Source organism: Cebus imitator, unplaced genomic scaffold, assembly GCF_001604975.1.
Source record: "Cebus imitator isolate Cc_AM_T3 unplaced genomic scaffold, Cebus_imitator-1.0 Scaffold229, whole genome shotgun sequence".
In the NCBI taxonomy this organism is placed as follows: domain Eukaryota; kingdom Metazoa; phylum Chordata; class Mammalia; order Primates; family Cebidae; genus Cebus; species Cebus imitator.
This window is the reverse complement of record NW_016107544.1, coordinates 2,783,036-2,808,598: the sequence shown is the minus strand read 5'-3', so window position 1 is coordinate 2,808,598 and position 25,563 is coordinate 2,783,036. Positions and strand designations below refer to the sequence as shown.

General features: G+C 36.4%; 1 protein-coding gene and 1 long non-coding RNA gene across 2 annotated transcripts in view; one reads left to right on the top strand and one right to left on the bottom strand.

Moving 5' to 3' along the window:
- The window catches only part of ABCA6 (ATP binding cassette subfamily A member 6), a 60,705-nt gene extending 46,655 nt beyond the window's left edge, over nucleotides 1–14,050 (top strand). Inside the window, exons 25-38 of the mRNA XM_037727403.1 lie at nucleotides 1,321–1,440; nucleotides 2,976–3,053; nucleotides 4,249–4,340; nucleotides 5,034–5,154; nucleotides 5,781–5,898; nucleotides 6,791–6,882; nucleotides 7,305–7,495; nucleotides 8,032–8,107; nucleotides 8,184–8,278; nucleotides 9,209–9,328; nucleotides 9,525–9,665; nucleotides 11,626–11,705; nucleotides 13,500–13,555; nucleotides 13,692–14,050. Of these exons, the coding sequence (XP_037583331.1) occupies nucleotides 1,321–1,440; nucleotides 2,976–3,053; nucleotides 4,249–4,340; nucleotides 5,034–5,154; nucleotides 5,781–5,898; nucleotides 6,791–6,882; nucleotides 7,305–7,495; nucleotides 8,032–8,107; nucleotides 8,184–8,278; nucleotides 9,209–9,328; nucleotides 9,525–9,665; nucleotides 11,626–11,705; nucleotides 13,500–13,555; nucleotides 13,692–13,793 (1,482 nt within the window). The 3' untranslated portion in view covers nucleotides 13,794–14,050. The remainder of the gene's footprint in view (nucleotides 1–1,320; nucleotides 1,441–2,975; nucleotides 3,054–4,248; nucleotides 4,341–5,033; nucleotides 5,155–5,780; nucleotides 5,899–6,790; nucleotides 6,883–7,304; nucleotides 7,496–8,031; nucleotides 8,108–8,183; nucleotides 8,279–9,208; nucleotides 9,329–9,524; nucleotides 9,666–11,625; nucleotides 11,706–13,499; nucleotides 13,556–13,691) is intronic.
- A 9,440-nt stretch (nucleotides 14,051–23,490) lies between these two features.
- LOC108281673 overlaps nucleotides 23,491–25,563 on the bottom strand; it is an 18,545-nt gene continuing 16,472 nt past the window's right edge. Inside the window, exon 3 of the long non-coding RNA XR_001816068.2 lies at nucleotides 23,491–23,501. This is a non-coding gene — a long non-coding RNA (uncharacterized LOC108281673). The remainder of the gene's footprint in view (nucleotides 23,502–25,563) is intronic.

Genomic DNA, 25,563 nt, shown 5'->3' with positions numbered 1-25,563 from the left:
GTTTCAAAATTATACATTTTCACAAAGATCTCAAGCAGTTTGCACTAAAATTTTCATTTGCATACAAATAACATAATTTATTTATAAATATATATTGAAAATATATGTTGTAAGAATTTATCTTTCATTATGCAGCTAGTATCAACTTAAACCATACTAATCCTAGGACTAAGGTAATTTGTTTACTCCTCACAGTTTTGTATGTCAAAAGGTATTGTATATTGATATTCAGTGCAGTTGTCCTTTGGTGATCTGGGCTCCATTCAGCAGGACAGCGTAGCAATGTCTCTCCATCATTGAATGAAGCCACAGTCAGCAGTTAATTTGCTTCTAGAGTCCAGTGGACTTCTGTACCCCCAGGGTTGTGGTACTTCATGAGTACCCTAGACCCCGGTCTGATAAAGAAGTACCTGTTCAGCCTATTATGCTGGGTGGTGGAGGTATAGTAGCACATCTTAGCACATGGAGTTCTGGAGTATTCTCTGACACTGTCAAAGTTTAGACTCCTCTCTTGTCCCAGTGGATGAGAAGAGAGGAAAGAAATTATAGAAATCTGGAGGTCTAGTAGAATAAGAGGAGTCAGCTATATGAACTAAAGGACATAGAGTGAACCCTAGATTTCTCACATGTAAAGGGAGAGATAATTCTATTTTTATTATAATCAGTACATGAATAAGAACTGGCAAAGGTTAGTGCTCAATACATATTTGACTGATCAATTGATCCTTAAAACAGAAAAATAAACAATGGTCTTTATTCCTTCCAATTTGCCAATAAAAAAATTCTGAAATTAGGCAAGTCCATCACAATAAAAATACACAATCTCAGAAAAGTCATTTGTTTGGGATGGGAAAGAAATGGAGCAGAAAGGACGATGAGAAAGCTCCGCAGTAGTCTAGGTGAGAGACAGTATGGAGTGTTTGTTTTTGTATAATTGCTATGTAACTTTCAACATATATAGGTTTTTATTCATTAGCAATATTGTTACTTTAGCTATAAAAAGGTAACTCCTCTATCCTCTTGTCTTGGCTTGAATTTAATAATACACTGGCTCAAAAAGCCTATTTGGTCATTTTAGCTTTTACCTTAGTTGCCAGTCTTTATCTATTAAGAGTTTTCTATTTGCGATCATATATATTCTTGTTAACAAAAGCTCCTTCTCTACTCCCTTTAAAAGGAGGAACTATCATGACTAAATAGGTATATCTGCATATGGGAACATTATGATATACATCATGAGAACACCTGTATCTTAAATGTTTTACAGAATATCAATGGGTTGAGTATGTCTGAAATAATATATTTGAACTTGCCTTGTAGGCCTCCATCAACATGTTTACCATCACTTTAATCAATTATTTTGACCTAAGTGTATTGATTTCCACCATAGTATTGGTTCCTTCGTATACTTTGCTTGGATTTCAAACATTTTTGGAAATGGTAAGAAATGTTAGCAACTGTGTCATTAATTTTGAATATGAAGCATATTAAAGTGCTTTCCCCAGATCAAGAGAGACAGAAAGTAGTGGAACTGGGGAGTGACAGCAAATGGGCATAAGGGATTTTGGGAGAGATGATGAAAATGTTCAAAAGGTGAATTGTGGTGATGCTTGCACAACTCTGTAAGCTTACTAAACATCCTTCAATTCTACTCTTAAAATGAGTGAATTTTATCACATGCAAAATGAAACCTCAATAAAACATCTAAAATTTTTCCCTATTCAATTTGCGAAATATAGGCATTGTCAAATGCTATTCAAATCTAATGCCAGATTGGGAGAAAAAGGTGCCTGGTTTGACAGGTATTGGTTAACCGCTGAGGATAAACTCATATGCGATTCCATTCAATCATTCAAAAATATATAGAAATACTATTTTATGTTAGTCACTGTGCTAGTAATTGAGGACACCTGATGAACAAGATAGCACAGTCCTGACTTTCTCAAAGCTTACTGGAGGCAATGACAGACCAAACTTGCTCAAGTCAATGCAAGGAACTTAAAAGTTACAAAGGACAAGGGCAAAGTGCCAATGGAGGACACACAATGTACAGCTGGTATGTTCTAGCAAGTCAGACAATTCTTCTGGGGAAGTTATATTTAAATACATTGCTAAAGGCTGAATAAGAATTAATTAATAGGACAGGAAAGTAAGCATGTTCTGCAGAGGAAAGCAAAGGCCTTGAAGCAGGAAAAGCCGAAAACTGAATGTGATTTAAGTGGAGAAAAGTATACGATGATGCCAGGGCAAGATAGTTCAGTGGAGAACACACTTTTTGGAGCTCTGTACCATCCTGGAGGAAATGGCTTTAAGGAAAGTAAAGAGGACTTCCATAATTGGGGGTGTCCTTGGCAAACTGAAAAAGGCTTCCATCTGCAAAAATACATCTCCATTGGCTGAGTAATGCCTGAAGTTCTTGATTAGAAACTAATCTCCCTTTGCTTAAAGCATTTTCCTCCTAGTAGACCTACAAGGTGAAATACATTCATCTAGATCTGTCATGTATTATTTATGAGGAATGAGTAACTTTCTGAATGAATTGATTGATGAAGAAAGAATAACATGCTGGAACTAATTATTATGATGGGAAAATAGTCACCATTGAGTTAAGAAGGGGCTCTGAAAAGTCTTGTCTGGGGCACTTAAGAAAAATATTGTCAACTCCCAGAAATTTTACCAGTGCTAACACTTCTCTCTGCTACGCCTTCAGTAGACTTTCTGCAAATGTTAAAACCAATTTAAAAAAAAAATTGGAAGAGAGGAACAGACATAGGTTACTTGCTTATTGAGAGACAGTAAGAGTAGAGTAGGAGGCTCTCATTCTCTATGGGGAATTAGTTTGTCACTAGTGCACACAGAGAAATTGAGCTCGATGAGGGAAAAGTCATTATATAAATTTTATATTATTTAAATGCAGATTGTAAGGCAGATGAATTGTCATCTGTGTGTGTGTGTGTGTTGTTTTGTCTTTTCAGAGAGACCAGCCGCACCAGAGAGAATTACCAGATGCACATTTTGAATTGAGTGCCACTGATTTTCTAGTCAGCTTCATAGTAAGAAGGCCTTTCCACCTCAGCACACATTCTTTTGGATGACTGTCAATCACTACAACAATTTGGTCTTTTCCCAAGTGTGCCATTTTAAAATTGTTTTTAAGGTGATCTTAGATAAAGCAATTACAGTCAGACATGTTTTTGAACCTTAAAGTTACCTTTTACATGCTTGGATGGGCTGTAGTGTCCAAAATTTAATATTAATTTTTTATTTGCTTATCCTATTTACTGTTCCTTCTCTAAATTTGAGAGGGCTTGTGAAAAATAGAGATGCAATATAATTTAATTCTTTTGAATAACAGATAAAAAAAGGTAAGAATTGGATAAAAGTGAAAGGGAAAATGATTGTTTTGGTGTATTCAGGCTGAAGAGAACTACTGTCTTTGAATCCTATGTGTCAGTACTTTTCTAGGCACAGGAGAAATATAGACAGAAGTCTCTGCCCTTGTGGAGCTTATATTCTGGTGGAAGGAGGCAAATAATAAATTAAATAGATAATATATATGGTGTCAGATGGGTGGTCAGGAAAGGCTGCGAGAAGAGCACTTCAGTAGGAAGTGACAAGAGTGACCCTGGCTCAATCCAGGGTCAGTCAGGCCAACGTGGTTGTGACTGAATGACCAGGGAAGAGAGTGATAGGAAAGATGGCCACAGAAGTCATGGGATAAAGTGTGAGGCCAGGAGAAAGTGTTATACAGGGTAATCTAGATTACTCTAAAGGCTTTGACTATTCTGAGTGATGGAAGAGGAGTCATTGGAGGGTTTTAAGCACTGTGGTAAGTTCAGACTTATGTATTTTAAAAGTAGCTCTGGATACTGTGTTGAGAACAGATGTTTAGAGGAAGAGGGGCAGAGATAGCCCAGGTAGGAAGGGGTTACAACAATCCAGGTGAGACGAAATAATGACTTAGGCCTAGATGGGAGTAGCACGAGTAGGGGTGAGAAATAATTGGGTTATGGATAATTTTGAAGATAGAGCAGATAGAATTTACTTACAAACTTCATATGGGTGGTGAGAAGAAAGGAGAGAGGCTTCACTAACCTGAATTGTGAATGTATAGCTACATTTCTTCCCCAATGTATGAGAATGATTCACAACTATTTACCTCAGGACAAAATACCACCAACTTAATTCAAATATTTAAATAATATTTGTGAACTTATGCCTAAATGTAACTGTATTTTTTGCTTGTAGCCCTACTTTCAGGCTTTGCTATTCATTTTTGTTCTAAGATGCATGGAACTAAAATATGGAAAGAAAAGAATGCGGAAAGATCCTGTTTTCAGGTTGGGATGAAATTTAACTTTATACTTAATATCATATTTTAACATTCCTAGATGATGTCTATGTTATTATCTTGTCAATACAGATTTATATTTACAATGGAAGCACATGTTGATTGTCATTAGAGAAGGTGAATTGCTGCCTTACTGCCAAGAAATAGAACTCTCAGGCAGAGTTCTGGCTATAAGCATCTGTAAGAAACCTTCACCCCATCAAAAATTTAATAAAGACCCAAATATGCCATTCTCTCATCAGAGATAATTGTGCATCCTTGAAAAGAAAAGATGGGAAGGAATTCATTTAGCAACATAGTTGAGTGTTTTAAAAATGGAGGGCTATAGAAAGGATGAGCAGCAAATGATGCTGAAAAAAAATCTGATGTTATGAAGATGAGTTCAGACAGAGTAGAGAAAATGAGAGTGACATGAATTTTAAAAAGAACAAGGCAGTACTTGCTGACAGATCTGAAAGGGTAAAAGATTCTTACTGGAAGAATGGCAACAACACCAAGAAAGGGATTCTGGCTAGTGGGGCAGGAGTTTTTGGCAAAAGCAGAAGCAATGTTGACAGTCATCATCACATTATCACCTGCACGTTAAAGAAGATGACAATAGTAAAATCACAGGAATGCTAATTTTAAACACATCTTTTAACAGCTAGAATGCCACATGTAACGCATTTCATTTCCTCCATAGAATTTCTCCCCAAATTAGAGATGCTAAACCAAATCCAGAAGAACCCATAGATGAAGATGAAGATGTTCAAGCAGAAAGAATAAGAACAGCAACTGCTCTGACCACTTCAAATGTGGATGAGGTGAAAAAAAAAGTCAGGGACAAAATGGATGTTAATGGAGACATTCAAGAACTGTCAAGAACATAATTTGATACACTGGATTTCATTCTGAAAGTTTGGTGTTTGGTGCATTTTTGTATTATGAGTCCAGGACACTCCAAAGAAGTGCCTACATAATCAAGGCAGTTCAATTCTTTGGAGTGCCCTAAAGCTAAAAAGAGCATGAAGCCTAATGGTTTTATTTTTCTTTTGAGAAAAGTGGGCTTTTTAAATTAGGGCTATAATTTCAAGACCAATAAAGACCTCATGAGTTAAAGAACTTAAGTTAGATTTGTTGAAGAATGCTAAATAGAGATTAAAATGTTAAGGGTTACTCTATTTGACTTAGATGTGATAGTTTCATGAGGTTAGCCACTCCTCTTCTGGCAAGACAATGAACTGCTCCATGAAACTCGGCTTCTGTGAAACTCAGTCCATTTAGAAGCAAGAGATATTTTCTACATCAATGAATGCATAATACATTTAGCAGCATGAATTACTCACAACTCAAAATACAGTTTGGTTTATGACAGAGGGCATGAAAGGTTCCAGCAGGGACGTAAAGTCTCTGAAATTTAAGAGGAAAACCATGCTGTCATCTCTTCTAGAAACCTGTTATAATTGCCAGCTGTCTACACAAAGAATATGCAGGCCAGAAGAAAAGTTGCTGTTTAAAGAGGAAGAAGAAAATAGCAGCAAGAAATATCTCTTTCTGTGTTCAAGAAGGTCTGTAATCATCACTTTTAAAACTCACCATTATTTTTAGAACTACCTACTAAACTTCTGTGTCATAGGCACAGTTTTACTTGTTGAAGCATTCATTTGTTTATTCAATGTATATATTTTTTAGTGTGCCAGGGAGTGTTTGAGACTCTGGAAATGCAATTATGAAGGAATTAGACAAAGAATATCCAGGTAAGGGAAACAGTGAGGGCAAAGATTCAGACACATTTAGAAAGGTCGACTCTCTAACCCAGAGGCCAGTGGGTGCATCCACAAATGGAAGGGATAAAGCTGTAGAGCTGAGCAGAGCCAGATTAGGTACAGCGTTTGAAAACAGCAATGAGTTTGTGTTTTATACAAGTTAGTGGAATGTCATTGGAGAATTTTTAGTGGACTTGTGTCATATTTAATTTATATTTTGAAAAGATTACAGACTAGCTATTGTTTTGTTTGTCAGTTTGGGTTGGTGGGGGCAAATTCAGAGGCTTTTATATCAGTTGAGATGAAAGATGATGGTAACTTGGACACAGGTGGTTGAATTTGGGATGAAGAAAATATCTCTAACTTCTCACATTTGAAAATCATTCATATACATATTCAGTGCATCAGTCATCTATTATGGAAAACAATTGGGCACATTTCCAAATAAAATAAGTAATCTGGGGGGAAAAAAGACAGATGTATTGATATCAAATTCACAAGCTTTGCAGTAACATTTGGCATAATTACAGAAAATAAAGGACATGCTTTGGTGACATGGATTACATATATGTTATAAATCTCAAAACGGTACTAACTGAAGGGTGCAGAGATCTCAGAAGATTTCATCGCAGCAAAAGGTTTATGTTGTTCAGTATTTCACTTCCAATATTGATAGTCCTATTCTTACTTTTAGGTGAAATTTTGGGATTGCTAGGACCAAATGGTGCTGGAAAAAGCTCGTCTATTAGAATGATATCTGGGATCACAAAGCCAACTGCTGGAGAGGTAGTGAGGAAATGGTTTTCATTTCCAAAATAGAAATTTCATGATACATATAGATTATGTATTTGTAAGACTATACTTTTTTTTTTGCCTTAGGATAAATTTTATTCTTTCCCCTCTTTAAATTTTTACTGGGCATCAGGTGTTTATAAAAGGACTTGGAATATTACCAGAAACCAATACCTTTCCTCATCAGTATCTCAGGAACCACCTGAGCTTATTAGGTCTCTTTTCTCCTTTGCATGCAAAACTATATTTTTATATTAGCACGTTAAATCATTTTCTGTAATAAATATATGAAGTAATTTTTATAGTATTTATTTGATGCCTAAACAATTTAGGTGCTTATATATGTCAGTTTCTGGAATAATTGCACTATTGGGAAAAAGGCTGCATGTCTTTCTAAAGCTCTTTTGTTTTTTTAGGTGGAACTGAAAGGCTGCAGTTCAGTTTTGGATCAACAGGGAGATGGTGGGGACGGCAAGTTTGTCAAGTTCCTGGGGTACTGCCCTCAGGAGAATGTGCTGTGGCCCATGCTGACGGTGAGGGAGCACCTGGAGTTGTATGCTGCTGTGAAGGGGCTCAGGAAAGGGGACGCAAGGCTCGCCATCGCAAGGTACAGATGGGACCTGCAATTCCTTTGGGTCAGAAGGCAGGGAGGTTGTAGCACTGATGATGAATTCGCTAATAAAGAATGAGAAGCGGATATGGTATCTCCACCTTTCCAGGGTATCAGTTGGCAGAGCCGGGATGAGGGACAAGACCTGACTTCCTGCATCCCTGAATGAGAGATCTTTAAAAAATGATTGTGTAAAACAATTGACAAGGAATAAGTTAACAAAACACCATGAATCATCATCCATTTCAGTTTTCTAATTTAAAAAACCTGGAAATGAAATAATCATCCATTTTCAGTTTCTCATTCAGAATTCTAGTTTTGCTTAAAACTGTTTATGAGGCAAAAAAACAAAACAAAACAAAACAAAAAACTTTCATGTTCCAAAATAAGCCAATCTCTTTTTTTTTCAATCATGAGTTAGGATTTTGACAATAATATTGCTAAACTTCCCTCCAATACTGGTACTGTTCTGTGTGCTTGGATTTTCCAAAAACCTTCTCTTGACCAGATGTTCTCAATCTGTCTTCTATCAGATTGGCAAGTGCTTTCAAATTGCATGAGCAGCTGAATGTTCCGGTGCAGAAATTAGCAGCAGGAACCACAAGAAAGGTATGTGTGGCGTGTGATGCTCTCTGGAGAGCTGGTGTGTTGTGGCAGCAAACAGGGGTGTTTTTCTGCATTACAGTTGTGTTTTGTGCTGAGCCTTCTGGGAAACTCACCTGTCTTGCTCCTGGATGAACCATCTACTGGCATAGACCCTACAGGGCAGCAGCAAATGTGGTGAGCATCACTATAGCCCAGAGCTGCAAGCATGTGCATTAGGGAAGTTTGCATATTTTAACTGGTCTTGGAAAATCTGCCCTCAAACCCACTGGTTCCTGATTCAGTGGGCGTAATTTATATTATCAGTAAAACAAATATTTAACCAATAGATGATCTAATCTGCATCATATTCACGTGATATTCAGGTTAAAAAAAACCCAACATATTCTTGGAGTTTTAGATTTTTAATGTGGACTGTTAAAATACAAAAATATTTTGCCTTTTAATTATTGAGATGTCTATAACTGTTTCCTCCTTTTTTTCTTCTACTTTATTTCCTTGGAGACTATTAACTTCCTGACACAATTTTCTGATTTTTTTTTCCTTTTTAATGTGACCTGTCAAATTTGTACCTCCAGTTTTTCTTGGGTTTATTCTTCTTCTTACTTTCCTATCTAGGATTTACCCTTCAGACTAATAAAATCTCCAATCTATTTTCACATTGTGCCTGTCCAATACTTTTCCAACTTTAACAAAAACTTTATTATGGCAATTTTATGCAAATGTAGAGAATCGCTCATGAATCCATTATTCCCATCAACCCGTTTCAGCAGGTATCAATAGAACCAATCTCCTTTCATCTCCACCCACTTCCTTTCTCCATCCTACAATTATTTTGAAGGAAATACAAAGTTGCATATTTAATTTATAAATATTTCAGTTAGTACCTCCAGAAGATAAGGTATTAATTATTAATTCAACTGCAATGTGATTAGCACATCTAAAAATACTTTAAAATTTTCTTTGTTATCAGAAGTCTAGCCAGTATTTACATTGCACTATTTTTTTTCATTTGGATCTGAATATGATTCATATATTGTATTTTATCTCGTTTTTGTTCTGCACTTTGTTATTTTAAATACTGTTAATTTTTTTTGCTCACTTTAGGCAGGCAATCAAGGCAGTTGTTAAAAACACAGAGAGGAGTGTCCTCCTGACCACCCATAACCTGGCTGAGGCAGAGGCCTTGTGTGACCGTGTGGCCATCATGGTGTCTGGAAGGCTTAGGTAGGTGTCTCTCGAGAGCCTGCATTTAATGCTCAAAACGAGATTTCTCATGGAAAGGGCAAAATCTCTGTGTATGGCTGGAGGCCTTCTGTTTGGTTTCCTTGGTGACACCTTTTCTTCTACATTTAAAATTTAAGAATAACATTAAAAAATTAGGGGAGTATTTTTTCCAACATATTCTCTTTCTTGCCCATAGATGCATTGGATCCATCCAACACCTGAAAAGCAAACTTGGCAAGAATTACACTCTAGAGCTAAAAGTGAAGGAACCTTCTCAAGTGACTTTGGTCCACACTGAGATTCTGAAGCTTTTCCCACAGGCTGCAAGACAGGAAAGGTGAGCTTTTTTTTTTTTTTTTTTTTTGAGACAGTTTCTCTCTTGTTGCCAAGGCTAGAGTGCAATGGCACAATCTCGACTCACCGCAACCTTCACCTCCTGGGTTCAAGCGATTCTCCTACCTCAGCCTCCTGAGTAGCTGGGATTACAGGCATGCACCACCATGCCAAAACAGGTTTTTGATTATGGAGAAATACGTAGGCTTTATTCACTCACTGGTTTCCTTTTTGCTGTGTGAGAACTTCATGGTGATTTGACTTTATAATAAAAGTTAGGGACCTCAGAAACTGATTTATTCAGTATTCCAGATTCTAAGAGATTGAGACCTTACTCAGGAAGCTGTGTCACCTGAGGCAGCCCAGGTACACCCTCCTCGGCCATCCCAGGTACGCCCTCCTTGGCCATCCCAGGTACACCCCCCTCGGCCATCCCAGGATAATTCCCAGCTCCAGAGGGGGACTTGGAAAGACTTGGGGGAAGGAACTGCTGATGACCCGAACCCACACAGGATCACAGTGGCATCCTTCCTGGGCCTCCTCAGAAATGCTTAACATATATAAATATTTAAAATTTAAAAGATGTAAATATTGAGGGTGAATTTTCCCCATAGGAAACAAATGGCAATTGAGATAATCAAAGAGCCTCTCTTTAGTAGAATTTTCATACCTTTCCAATGGAGACTGGAAAGGAGTGTGTGTGTGTGTGTCTGTGTGTGTGTGTGTGTGTGTATGTGGTGTGTGTGTGTGGTTGTGGTGTGTGTGGTGTGTGTGTACATGTGCACATATCTGTATGTGTGTGTTTTTGTGTATGTCTGAATGTTATTTGGCAGAGGGCAAGAAGGTGGAGCGGAAATTGAATTTGAAATTCCCATGGAGATATTAGCACATCAAAAAATAGGATATAAAAACTACTATTTTATTTTAGCACAGTGTAAATGTAATTAAATTTTCTAAAATAGATATCAGAACATGTAACTTAGTCCCATTTCCAGGCATTTGGTGTCACAAATCAGAGAAGTGGTTTTGATATTGGTGGGAAGATCAAAAATGATAAGACAGAAGGAGCAGAGGATGATCTGAAGAGGGCCAATCCTGGATGTCTGGTCAAACTTAGTGCCACCTGGGAGCACAAAACCCCTGTTTGGGAATAAGCTGGGAATAGGGCATGAAGGTTTACAGCCAAAAGTAGCACACAGAAACAAAATCACTTCTGGCTCTTCCTTAGAGGCCAGGGAAGTATTTAAAGTGTTTTATGTCCTTCCTCTACTGCTATCTCCCACTCTCTGAACCTCATATTATTCTTTACAAGTTAGACTTCTGGGAGGAGGAGAAATCAAGGAGATTTGAGGTTTTCTGATTGGCAGCCCCAGCTCTATTGAGTTCCTTACTTCTGGATGGCCTTATGGCCTAGAAAAAGTCTTCAAAATAAAAATGTCTTCCCTACAGATCTTTCACCAATATCAACCTCCATCTCCAAGACTTGCCATTATTTATGGTTTTACAAAATATTCCTGAATTTACTTTTGTTTAAGTGTTCATATTTCCGTTATAAATATAATGCAAATTACTGAAAATACAAGAAATAAAGAAAAAATTCATTCATTAAAAAAATGAATTAGCTTTCTGATGACAAAAATGAACATTTATTTTGGCGCTAATTCCCAACCTAATTTGAACTAATCAAAGGGAACAGTTTAGAATATCTGGTTTTCAACAAGCAAAGGTTTTGCATAAGCTGAGCGCATAAATAATTACACTGAGTTATTACCAGAAGAGTTGTCTGCAACAACCAGATGCCAAAAATTATTTTTTAAAGATGCTGTGATTTCATATTTAAGCCATACATTAATTTGCATTACTTTTATTTTAAGAAGAAAATTGTTGGTAATATCAATATTTACTTTGGTGCTCATTTTCTCCCCTTGAAACTCAGAATTGAATATGACATTTTCTATTTTCAGGCATTCCTCCTTGTTAATCTATAAACTGCCCGTGGCAGATGTTTACCCTCTATCACAGACCTTTCACAAATTAGAGTCAGGTAAGAGTGACCATATTCAAATAAATCTTTTGAAGAATCAACTAATACTAAAATAATAATTTAATGGAAGCTAATTATATAACAATTTTTAAAAATAGGCCTGTAGGGCATGACTTTTAATAATTCTAATGGTAGGTAATGGTGGGATTTAATCCCAATTTAGGTTAATCTGACTATGAAAAGAAGTTAATCTGCAGTGTAGGAACTGAAGCTGCAGCAAACACACATGCTTGACTGTTCTTACTGTGAAGCCATGACATTCCCCTCTAAAAGCCCCTTAGTGTGGCCTGCTTTGCCTACATGTATATAATCCATTCATACCAAGTGTCCCAAATTATTACTTTACTCCCTTTCTTTCCTTGCATATCCACCTCCTTCCTACTTTCTCCCTCAGTTGATTCCCTTGCTTTATATTTCACTAATAAAACAGAAGCAACAGAGAAAGTTTGCATCCATCCATCAACCTCCTTGTGTCTGTGCAGGTGTATTTGGCCTTCCTATTTGAATGATAGCTTCGACCGTCCCCTGCATTGTGTGTAACTCCTCTTGGTGAATTGAAATTGTCCACACTCTCTCTTCTGTCATCATTTTCTCTGCTTTCAACTGAATCATTCACAACAGCAAAACATTGTGGTGTAATTTCTAAGCACAACATAATGGTGAAGAGCTCAAACTCTAGAGCCTGTCTTTCTGGGTTCTCAGCCCAGGACTGCTGCTTACCAGCTGTAACATTGGGTGAGGTACTCATTTCCTGCATATCTGGATGATTCATCTCTACAACGATGGATACTATTAGGGCCCACTTGACCAGGTTATTAGGATTAAATGAGTAAATATTTTAAGTGCCTAGAACAGTACCTGGCTAATTGTGTTTGACATAATATACATCTCTGCTTTGTTCCTTCCATGCTAGACAGATGACTTTCTAGTTCTTCCTAAATGCTGCCAGACATGTAAGCTCCTGCCTCAGGACTTTGTACTTGCTAATCCTTCTTCCCAAAATTCTTCCTCCCAAACATCCAGGCTTCTTCCTCACATTTTCAGGTGTTGGTTCAATGATTAACTTATTACTGTGGCCTTTTCTGACCATCTGGTAAAAAAGAGTGCCTAGTGCTCCGTATTTATTTTTACCAGCTTTATTTTTATTTAAAGCCACTGCCATTAACTTTATTGTATATTTAAGTGCTTCTGTATTTAATGTTACTAGTTCATCTCACTAAAATGCAAACTACATGAAGGCAGGAGTATTTGTCTGTTTTCTTTACTGTTCTATTTCTGGCATCTAAGAGTGTCTCACACATAGTAGGTTCTTAGTATATAAATGGTGGAAATTAGTGTATAAATGGCTATGTGAATCTGGTGACAAGTGTTATGCAGACTTTTTGGTGGGGAAGTCCAGCAGAGAGATGATATAACAGATGAACTAGCTGAAGGGAGTATTGAGTTCTCTTAAAGAGGATGGGATAGGATCTTCCTCATGTGTAAGAATATTTTAATCAGTGATGTAGTTCTTCAAGGAACTTTTATATCTTCCAAAGACATGCACTCAATACCAGAACAAATATTATTGAAACATAATATGAGAAAATTATAGTATCAATGTTAATATTGTATGTATTTCTATTAAATCTGTATGGCTTTCCTTATTTCATCCTTACCTCAAGCACTTGCTTATTTAGCCTTATCTTGTATTTATATTTATGATTTACATTTTTATTCTTTATGATTTTGAAAAAATTATTGGTAATAAATTGTAAGCATCTACTATTAATACTAGTCTTATTTATTCTTCAGTGAAGCATAACTTTAACTTGGAAGAATACAGCCTCTCTCAGTGCACATTGGAGAAGGTAAGTCAACTGGTTTGACTTTGCATCATCCTGGTAAATTTCGCATGAAAGAAACATGCATTTTCCTGTTCATTTGGAAGACCAACAACTTGATAATCTCTCTTTTTTCTTTCCTTCTTCTTTATCTCCTATTTAGGTATTCTTAGAGCTTTCTAAAGAGCAGGAAGTGGAAAATTTTGATGAAGAAGTTGATACAACTATGAGATGGAAACTCCTCCCTCATTCAGATGAACCTTAAAACCTCAAACCTAATAATTTTTTGTTGATGTCCTATGTTTTATGTGATAATTAATAGTATGTATAATTTTAAAGATCATTTAATATTAACATCAGGAATATTTTGTATATTTAGTTAATAAATAAATTTTAAAATTATTCTTTCTCTAAAACATAGGGGTGATAGCAAACCTGTGATAGAGGCAATACAAAATATTAGTAAAGTCACCTAAAGAGTCAGGCACTGAGTATTGTGGAAATAAAACTATAAACTTAGAATTTTACAAAATATGACTTTTTCATCTTTTACTAAAACATTCTCTTGCTGAAATATGTGAAGGGTATGTTCAGTAGCCAAGAGCTCCAATGGCTACTTCATACCAGTTCATGGTACAACAGGTATACAGGTTTTCTTTTATATATACAGGTACAACTCAAGAGTCTTCTGAAAATGTTCCAGAAATTGCTTTAAAACTCACAAGTATCAGGAGGTCCTTGGACATACAAATAGACAAACACACACATTGAAAAGCAGATCAAATATACTTCTCAAAAATAAAGGGAGTCACAGTAGTATTTATTCAGATTTTTAAAATTTTGGATACTCTTAACAATATTAACTTACTATTTTCAGGGTGTGCTAATTTTCCTTGTCATCTCTGAATAGTTTTCTGGTATTTGATATTATTTTGAAATAATTTCTCTCTTATGTAAGTGTATGTGCATGTATGTATATCTATATATTTCCACATCTTTTATATTATTTAATTAAAAAATATCTGTCAATTTGACATACAACTTTATTCTTTCCCTTAAAATAGCTATTTCATTCTGAATATTACCAAAAAATTTTCAAAGACCAAGAGTACTCCTGCTGTAACTTTTTGGTGTTCACATATTGTACACAGTGATAAGGGGTTCAATTCAACAAGAAGAGTTAACTGTCCTAAATGTGTATGCACCCAATATTAGAGCACCCAGATTCATAAAACAATGATTTCTAGACCTATGAAAAGACTTAGAGAGCCAAACAATAGTAGGAAACTTCAACACACCACTGACAGTGTTAAACTTACCGTTGAGGTAGGAAACTAACAAAGAAATTTTGGACTTCAATTTGATACTTGACCAATTGGAACTAATAGACATCTAGAGAACACTCCACTGATCACCACAGAATATACATTCTTCTCATCTACACACAATACTCCAAGATTGGCCACATGCTCAGACACAAATCAAGTCTCATCAATACATTTTAAAAAATTGAAATCATACCAACCATATTATCAGACCACAGTGGAGTAAAAGCAGAAATCAATACCAAGAAGATCACCCCAAATCATGGAATTACATGGAAATTTAAAAACTTTCTCCTGAATGACTTTTGGGTAAATGATGAAATTAAGACGGAAAAAAATTTTTTTTTAAATAAATGATAACAGAGACACAACATACCAAAATTTCTGAAATGCAGCAAAAGCAGTTAAGAGCGAAGTTTATAGCACTAAATACCTGCCTCAAAAAGTTAGAAAGATATCAAATTAACAGTCTAACATAACACCCGGTGGAACAGAAGAACAAGAACAAAATAACCCCAAAACTAGCAGAAGAAAATAAATAACTAAAATTAGTGCAGAACTAAAAAATATTGAGGCCCAAAAATCCACATGAAGAATAAATGAAACAAAAAATTGGTTTTTTGAAAGGATAAACAAGATCGATAGACAACTAGCTAGACTGAAAAAGAAAAAAAAGAGAAGATCCAAATAAGCACAATCAGAAATGACAAAGGTGACATTACAACTCAGAGAAATACAAAAGATCCTCTGAGACTATTATGAACACCCCAATGCACACAAACTAGAAAATCTAGAGGAAATGGATAAATTTCTGGAAACACGCAATCTCCCAAAATCCAACCACGAAGAAATTGAAACCCTGACAGACCAATACCAAGTTCCAGAATTGAACTAGTAATGAAAAACCAACCAACCAAGAAAAGCCCTAGACCAGATGGATTCATAACTGAATTCTATCAGACTTACAAACAAGAGCTGAGAAATTTTACCGAAACTATTCTAAAAATTCAAAGATGAGTGACTAGTCCCTAGTCATGTTATGAAGCCAACATCACCCTAATAACAGAACCTGGCAAAGAAACAACAAAGAAAACTACAGAATAATATGCCTGATGAATATAGATGCAAATATCCTCAGCAAAATATAAGCAAACTGAATTTAACAGCCTATCAAGAAGTTAATTTATCATGATCAAGTTGCCTTAATTCCTAGGATGCAAGGTTGGTTCAACATACATAAACCAATAAATGTTATTCGCCACATAAAGAGAATTAAAAATAAAACCATATGAGTATGTCTTTAGACATGGGAAAAGCCTATGATTAAATCCAACATCCCTTCATGATAAAAACCCTCAACAAAATAGAAATTGAAGCAACCTACCTCAAAATAATAGGAGCCATTTAGGACAAACCCATAGCCAACATCATACTGAATGGGCAAAAGATGGAATCATTCCCCTTGAGAATGAAACAAGACAAGGATGCCCACTTTCACCACTCCTATTCAAAATAGTACTGAAGTCTTTGCCAGAGTAATGAGGCAAGAAAAGGAAATAAAAAGCATCCAAATAGATGGCCATATAAAAAATAAAAACCTAGGAATACATCTAACCCACCTAACCCAGGAGGTGAAAGATCTCTGTAAGGAGAATTACAAAACACGCTGAAAGATATAGTAGCTGATGGCCAGGCACAGTGGCTCGTAATCCCAGCACTTTGGGAGGCTGAGGTGGGTGGATCATTTGAGGTCAGGAGTTCAAGACCAGCCTGGCCAATATGGTGAAACCCCATCTCTACTAAAAATACAAAAATTAGCTGAGCGAGGTATTGTGCCTGTAGTCCCAACTACTCAGGAGGCTAAGAAAGAAGAATCACTTGAACCCAGGAAGCAGAGGTTGCAGTGAGCCAAGATGGCACTACTGCACTCTAGCCTGAGTGACAGAGGAAGGTTCCATCTCAAAAANAAAAAAAAAAAAAAAAAAAGGAAGAAAGAAAAGAAATCACAGATGACGGAAAAATATGACTTGCTTATGGATTGAAAGAATAAATATAGTTAAAATGGCCATACTCCCAAAACAATCTAAGATTTGACACTATTTCTACCAAACTATTAATGCCATTTTTCATGGAATTAGAAAAAGTACTTTAAAATTTATATAAAAAAACCTGAACGGCCAAAACAACTTTAAGCAAAAAAGAACAAAGCCGGAAGCATCACATTACTTGACTTCAAACAATATTATAAGGCTACAGTCATCAAAACAACATGATACTTGTACAAAAACAGAGATATAAACCAATGGAACAGAATAGAGAACCCGGAAATAAAGACATACACCAACAACCATCTGTTCTTTGACAAATAGACAAAAATAAGCAATTAGGAAAGGACTCCTTATTTAATAAATGGTGCTGGGATAGTTGGCTAGCAATATGCAAAATAATGAAAGTGGGCTTCTACTTTTCACCATACGCAAAATATAACAAGATAAATCAAAAATTTAAATGTAAGACTTCAAACTATAAGAATCCTATGAGAAAACCTAGGAAACAACATTCTGGAATCTGCCGTAGGAAAGAATTTATGGCTAAGTCCTCAAAACCAATTGCAGCAAAAATAATAATGGACCAGTGGGACCTAAGTCAACTAAAGAGCTTCTGCACAGCAAAATAAACTATCAACAGCGTAAACATACAACCTAGAGAATGTGAGAAAATATTAACAACCTATTCATCTGACAAAGGTCTAATATCAAGAATCTATAAGGGACTTATATCAGTAAGCAAAAAACAAATAATCCCATTAAAAAGCAGGCAAAAACCGACAGACACTTCTCAAAGGATGACATAAAAGCAGCTGACAAACATGAAAAAATTCTCAACACTACTAATCACCAGAGAAATGCAAATCAAATCCACAATGAGATACAATATTATACCAGACAAAATTGTTCTTATTAAGAAGTTAAAAAACAGCACATGCTGGCAAGGCTGTGGAGAAAGGGGAACACTGCCACTGTGGAAAGCAGTTTAGAGATTTCTTAAAGAATTTAAAATAGAACTACCATTTGACCCAGAAATCTTATTATTGGGTACATAACCAAAGGAAAATAAATCATTCTACCCAAAAAACACATGAACTCTTATGTTCATCACAGCAGTATTCACAATAACAAAGACATGGAATCAACCTAGATGCCCATTGGTGGTAGACTGGATAAAGAAAATGTAGTACATTTATACCCTGGAATAAAAAAGAACACCCGCCCATAAAATACACTCGGCCATGAAAAGGAAAAAATCATGTTTTTTACAACAACATGGATGCAGCTAGAAGCCATTATCCTGAGCAAAATGATGCAGTAACAGAAAACCAAATGTCACATGTTCTCACTTTTAAGTGGGAGCTAAATATTGAGTATTTATGGACATAAAGATGGCAACAATAGTCCCCCAGGAGACTAATAGGGGAGAGAAGCAAGAGTTGAGAAACTAACTGTTGCATGCTATACTTTTATACTTATTATAATTCAGGTTCTGGGATACATGTGTAGAACGTGCAGGTTTGTTACATAGGTATACACATGCCATGGTGGTTTGCTGAACTCATAAACCCATCATCTGCATTAGATATTTCTCCAAATGCTATCCCTCGCATTGCCCCCCATACCCCAACAGGCCCTGGTGTATGATGTTCCCCTACCGTGCCCATATGTTCTCATTGTTCAACTCTCCCTTATGAGTGAGAGCATGCAGTGTTTGGTTTTCTGTTCCCGTGTTAGTTTGCTGAGAATGATGGTTTCCAGCTTCATTCATGTTCCTACAAAGGACATAAACTCATTGTTTTTTATGGCTGCATGGTATTCCATGGTGTACATATGCCACATTTTCTTTATCCAGTCTATCACTGATGGGCATTTGGGTTGGTTCCAAGTCTTTGCTATTGTGAATAGCTGCAATAAACATGTGTGTATGCGTCTTTATAGTAGAATGATTTATAATCCTTGGGTATATACCCAATAATGGAATTGTGGGGTCAAGTGGCATTTCTAGTTCTAGATCCTTGAGGAATCACCACACTGTCTTCCACAATGGTTGGACTAATTTACACTCCCAACAATGTAAAAGTGTTTCTATTTCTCCACGTCCTCTCCAGCATCTGTTGTTTCCTGATGTTTTAATGATCGCCATTCTAACTGGTGTGAGATGGTATCTCATTGTGGTTTTATTTTGCATTTCTCTAATGACCAGTGATGATGAGCTTTTTTTCATGTTTTTTGGCTGCATAAATGTCTTCTTTTGAGAAGTGTCTGTTCATATCCTTTGCCCACTTTTTGATGGGGTTGTTTGTTTTTTCTTGTAAATTTGTTTAAGTTCCTTGTAGATTCTGGATATTAGGCCTTTGTCAGATGGATAGACTGCAAACATTTCTATCATTCTGCAGGTTGCCTGTTCATTCTGATGATAGTTATTTTTGTTGTGCAGAAGTTTTTTAGTTTAATTAGATCCTATTTGTCAATTTTGGCTTTTTTTGCAATTGCTTTTGGTGTTTTGGTTATGAAGTCTTTGCCCATGCCTATGTCCTGAATGGTATTGTCTAGGTTTTCTTCTAGAATTTTTATGGTTTTAGGTGTTATGTTTAAATCTTTAATCCTTCTTAAGTTAATTTTTGTATAAGGTGTAAGGAAGGGGTCCAGTTTCAGTTTTCTGTAGATGGCTAGCCAGCTTTCCCAACACCATTTATTAAATAGGGAATCCTTTCCCCATTGCTTGTTTTTGTCAGGTTTGTCAAAGATCATATGGTTGTAGATGTATGGTGTTATTTCTTATGCCTCTGTTCTGTTCCATTGGTCTACATATCTGCTTTGGTACCAGTACCATAGTTTTGGTTACTGTTGCCTTGTAGTATAGTTTGAAGTCAGGTAGCATAATGCCTCCAGCTTTGTTCTTTTTGCCTATGATTGTCTTGACTATACAGGCTCTTTTTTGGTTCCATATGAAATTTAAACTAGTTTTTCTAATTCTGTGAAGACAGTACAAAAAAACCTCCTGCGGCTAGCTCAGTTTCTGCCCAAATGGCCACCCAGTTTTGTGCTTAAAACCCAGGGCCCTTGTGGTGTAGGCACTCAAGGGAATCTCCTGGTCTGTGGGCTGCAAAGACTGTGGGAAAAGTGTAGCACCATGCCTCAAGGCACAATCCCTTAAGGCTTCCCTTGGCTGGGGGATGGAGTTCCCGGACCCCTTGTCCTTCCTGGGTGAGGCGATGCCCCAACCGCTTCTGCTCACCTTCCATGGACACTGCACCCACTGTCTAACCAGTCCCAGTGAAACAAACCAGGTACCTCAGTTGGAAATGCAGAAATCACCCATCTTCTGCATTGATCTTGCTGGGAGCTGCAGACTGGAACTGTTTCCTTTTGGCCATCTTGCCCAGGAGATACATTTTATTTTTTTAAATTATTTGTATTTTTTCTTCATTTATATTTGCGCTTTAATCTTTTTCTTATCTATTATATAAGCATTTTATGTAATTAAATATTTTATCTGTACATTTTGCATATATCATAATTGTATCTGAAAAGTTACATTTCCAAACCTGTGATAAATAACCTATAATTTGTTCCTTCTGGAACCTTTAGTGCTTTATAAATGTAAATTTGTTTTATAGTGAGGGTTGAATTTATTTAAATTATTTCTAAAACTCAAGCAATGAATTCTCCTGTCTTGCTCAACTGTATAACAAGACAATACAAATAACAATTTTACATAACAATATAATGAAATCTTTGCTTGCATTTTTGATAAACTAAATTTTCTTAAGTGTTGTGGAAATATTTACAACATACTGAATAAACAATATCGGATGTAGTATAAAGGTTTTAAAAGTATTAAAATGGACATAGTTTGCTAAAAATATTATAATATAGTTGTTTTTGAAGCTATTAACTTGGGTTTTTATTAGGATTATGTCTAAGAGAGGATTAATGAATATAAAAAGGGAAGATTAGAATAAAACAAAAGAAAGGATCAAAAGAAAAATGGAAAAAGAGCTAAAATATTTCAACTCTTTTACAGAGAGATCTAGTGCTGGCTTTACTCTCTATTTCCCTAACACATCCCTTCTAGAAGAAGCTGACCACTGCGTATTGCATCACCAATTCTCTTCTTTGATGCCTGGATTCCAGTTGGGTTTGATCAATCCAACAGGAAGTAGCAGCAACAGATGGGGGATAGAAGAAGAGGGACGTCAGACCCTCCTCCCCTACTTTGGTACCAGAACTAGTGGTGAATGAATCCTTGAGCCCCACAGCCTTTGCCTTTCTCCAGTTACACCCACCTGCTTCTGCCCCTTAATGGTACTGACCCCAGGAATGTCTCCCCTCACTACAGGCCACACTCAGCCTCCAGCAATTCATCAAAATTAGCATTTGTGCGTTCCATCCTACCAATTTCTGGCTCTAGAGACTTCTGCTCCAGATGAGTTGATCTTGGCTGTGATTCTCTGTATTTACTTGTTTCTCTGGATTTTAGGGTTGTAGTTTGCCCTGAAACCTCAATCTCTGATAGGCCTAAGAAACATCACTGATTTTTAGTTTGTTTAGCTTTTTTTCTTGACTGCAAGAAAGAGAATAATGACTTCCAAGCTCTTTACATGTAGGAGGCAAAAAAACTGAATTTTCAATTTTATTGATTTTTTTAATTAATTAAAATTTACATTTAAATACTCACCTGGGGCTAATGGCTATCCTATTGAAGAGTGCAGTTCTAAAGTTAATCATATCTTTGTCCTCTTCCTAAACTGTAAGATTTTTAGGGAACTTAGCTCTGATCATACCTCTCTCCTCCCACATGACTTCTGTTTGACACTTAAGTTGTCCATTGTGTGGACACTATGACACTGCCCCCTGCGCTGTTGACAGTGCACAGTGTGGACACTGTGACATTGCCCCCTGTACATTAGTCATTATCATCATTACTTTGCACAATCAATATTTATTTAGTTCACTAATATGTTTATTACTTGCTAGTATTCAACTACTTCTTTCTGGGTTCAGTTTTTTTCTTCTTGGAGAATATTTATTAGTACTTCTTTCAGAGATGTTCATAAAATAGAAATCTCATTTTTTGGGGTTAAAGATATATCTATTCTATCCTTACACATGAATTATATTTTAGTTAGTTTATCAATCAGCCTTTGCCAAACCACCTTAAAACTTACTGGCTTAAAATAGCAATCTTCTTTTAGTTTTGTTTTCTTGTTTCATTTCTGGCATCTGGATATTTATTTTTCTTTTATGTGATCTCTGCTTTTGTTACTTCTTATTTAACCGCTTTATTTTATCCTTGTTGAAGAAGCATTCCATCAGCATAGTTCAACAATAGAAATAGCAATAAAAATTTTGCTATTATCTTATAAGATTCCACTGTTTGATATTCTGGTGCAAATAAATTGAAACGTAACTGGCTTGATGTCTTCTTAAGTTTTTTAAGTAGTTTGATAAATATACTAGAAAAATTACATGAAATACCCACAGGATGGGCTCAGAGTAGTAATGATTGTATATTGGAAACAATACTTTTAGATAATCAAATACATGTTTGTTTGAAGTTTTTACTGAATGTTTATAAAAAGGCTGAACACCTCAGATTCCTATATAATAGCAAATAATTTATATGGCTAAAAAAGACCTAGGCAAAAATCAAACATATTAATTTAATCAAACATCTTAAAACAAATATAGAAAGAATTAATACCCCCAAATACTGTGGAGTGGGATGTAGCTCTCCTGGTCTATTTCCCAGTGTTTCTGTTTAAATATCTTGCACAGGGATGAGCATCTACTATAACAAAATAAACGCTTTGTTTTTGTATACTGCCCCCAACAGAAGCTGACAAGAAATGTACTGGCAGTAATGTATAGTTTTTTCAAACCCAATGAGCTCTGTGAAGACTCTGAACTCTTGACTATAACTTGTAATGTAATTGTAATTGTTGGTGATGTTTGAGGAGCCCACGCTTACTAGTTAGTCTTATATAAGGTAAGAATTAAAAAAAAAAAAACTGTATAAACAAATGACTTTCTTTTTTTTTTTGAGACAGGATCTTACTCTGTTGCCCAGGCTGAAGTGCTGTGGCATGATCTTGGCTCACTGCAACATCCACCTCCCAGGCTCATGGCTTCAACCGATCTGGAATAGCTGGGACTACAGGTATGTACTACCACATCTGGCTGACTTGTTTCTATTTTTTGTAGAGACAGGCTTTCCCCATGTTGCCCAGGCTGGTCTCGAACTCCTGGACTCAAACGATCCTTCCGCTTTGGCCTCCCAAACTACTGGGATTACAGGGCACAATGACTTTCTTTTATAAATGCAAAGTTGAAGAATACAAGTTTTAAAAATATTAAATTATATTTCATTATGCATTAAGCAAATTACCATTAGTAATAAAAAGCAAAAGTATTCAAAAATTTAGCATTAAATATGTCAATTCTTTTTTTTTTTCATTGCCATTTTTGTGTTGGTACTGATATCTTGGATATGAATAACTCAGTTTATTCAGTAACTATGGCTTTTGTCTTACACAGGTAAAGCATTTTTTTGGTCAAGTCTTTAAGTCATTCACTATTTATCAGTTTGAATAACTATTGATGCCTTTCTTGATCCATCAATAATTTTAATTAATGATAAACAACTTTTAAAAATATGTTGTTTTGAGCCATCAGTTCAGAGACAAGCTTGTAAATTTTCCTTTGGTTTCAAGGAACACTTCTTAAGGCAGCAGGACTTAAGAGTTCCTGACCTGTCTAAGGCAATCTTCCATTCTCCTTGACACCTATTTTAAGACTGCTTACAGTATCCTCAAGTGTCCAGCACATCTGTTGGTTTGTTCTTAGAATTTGCTTCCTACTTCACAGAAAAATCACTTAACCCTGAGGACTGAAATCTTTACTTCATGTTGTCATGTTTTTAAATTCTCTCAGCTTTCACTGGCACTTCCTTTTTTTCTTGTGACAGAGAAAAAAACCCTGTCCCTTCTGATCCAATGCCTTCTTATCCAGCCCCTCCAAAAAAGCAGCACTCCACCTGCTGTTACTGCATTTCTCCTGTGTGTTCAGTGTTCCCCTCTGCACTTTCCCTTCTTAAATGTTGTCTTAGAAGAAAAAAAAAACCTTCCCTTGTCAAAAACAACTAATTTAAACTACCATCCAACCTACAACCTTTCTTTTATAACTAAGCTTCTTGAAAAAAGATACTTTTTTCTTTTTGCTTTCCTACCTCACATTCAACATTATACATTTAAAACTTAAAACATATTTATTGAGCAATCTTCATGTTCCAGGCTCTGTGAGGTACACAGCAGTGATGATTTTGTACCGTTGTTTACAACCTATGGTTGGGGAGAAATTAGTGTAATTAACCTAAAGTACAGTAAGGTATAACAGCAGTAACCACAGCATGCTACGGGGTACTTAGAAGGGGCATGGAACCCATATGTGATGAGGGCAAGGGTATTAGTTCATTCTCATCCTGCTAATGAAGACATATTTGAGACTGGGTAATTTATAAAGGAAAGAGTTTAATTGACCCGCAGATCATGGTGGCTGCGGAAGCCTCAGGAAACTTACAATCATAGTGGAAGGGGAAGCAGACACATCCTTCTTCACAGGGCAGCAGGAAAGACAAGTGCTGAGCAAAAGAGGAAAAAGCCCCTTGTAAAACGAGCAGATCTCATGAGAACTCACTCTCTATCATGAAAACAGCATGAGGGTAACTGGCCTCATGATTCAATTACCTCCCAAGACGCATGGGGATTATAGGAACTATAATTTAAGATGAGATTTGTGGGAGATACAACCAAACCATATCAGCAAGGAAGACATCCTTGTGGGAGAAGAGATCAGAGCTGAAACCTGAAGGAAAGGTATGAGCTGGGTAGATAGTTGTAGTCACCAAAGAATCTAGTTGCGAGCAGGAGTTCATTACAGGAGAGCAAAGAGAGGTAAATGAGAACATCCTGTACTTATTGAAAAGGAAAATCATGTAGAAGTATCTGGCTAGAGTTGGAGGAAGGAGACAATGCAAGGGAAGAGTGGAAAGAGAAGAAAGGATCAGACAATTTAAAAAAATATCCTTGCACATTTGCAAAGAGACCAGGACACAGTCAAGGCAGCCATGGGAATGATATCATAAAAATTGTATGTCAGAAAAATAGTTTATATGTGTTGTGGAAATGGATTGATTTCCCATTTCAAGATTGTAGATAAGCAAAGGATAGAGACAGGGACAGCATTGCTCAATATCTAATAAACTTTCAAGAGAAAAGACTAGAGAGACTAGAAGGGAAGCAATATTTGATGAAAGTATTAGCTAAATTTTTCCCAGAACTAAAAAGGAGACACAAGTTCTTTGATTGCAAGTGAACACAAAGTACCGTGTAGGACAAAACCCAAAAACTATACCTGAGCACACTGTTGTGAAATTTCCCACGCTTGTGTTTAAAGAAAAAACCCTGACCCGGCGCGGTGGCTCACGCCTGTAATCCCAGCACTTTGGGAGGCCGAGGTGGGTGGATCACGAGGTCAAGAGATCGAGACCATCCTGGTCAACATGGTGAAACCCCATCTCTACTAAAACTACAAAAAGTTAGCTGGGCATAGTGGTGCGTGCCTGTAATCCCAGCTACTCAGGAGGCTGAGGCAGGAG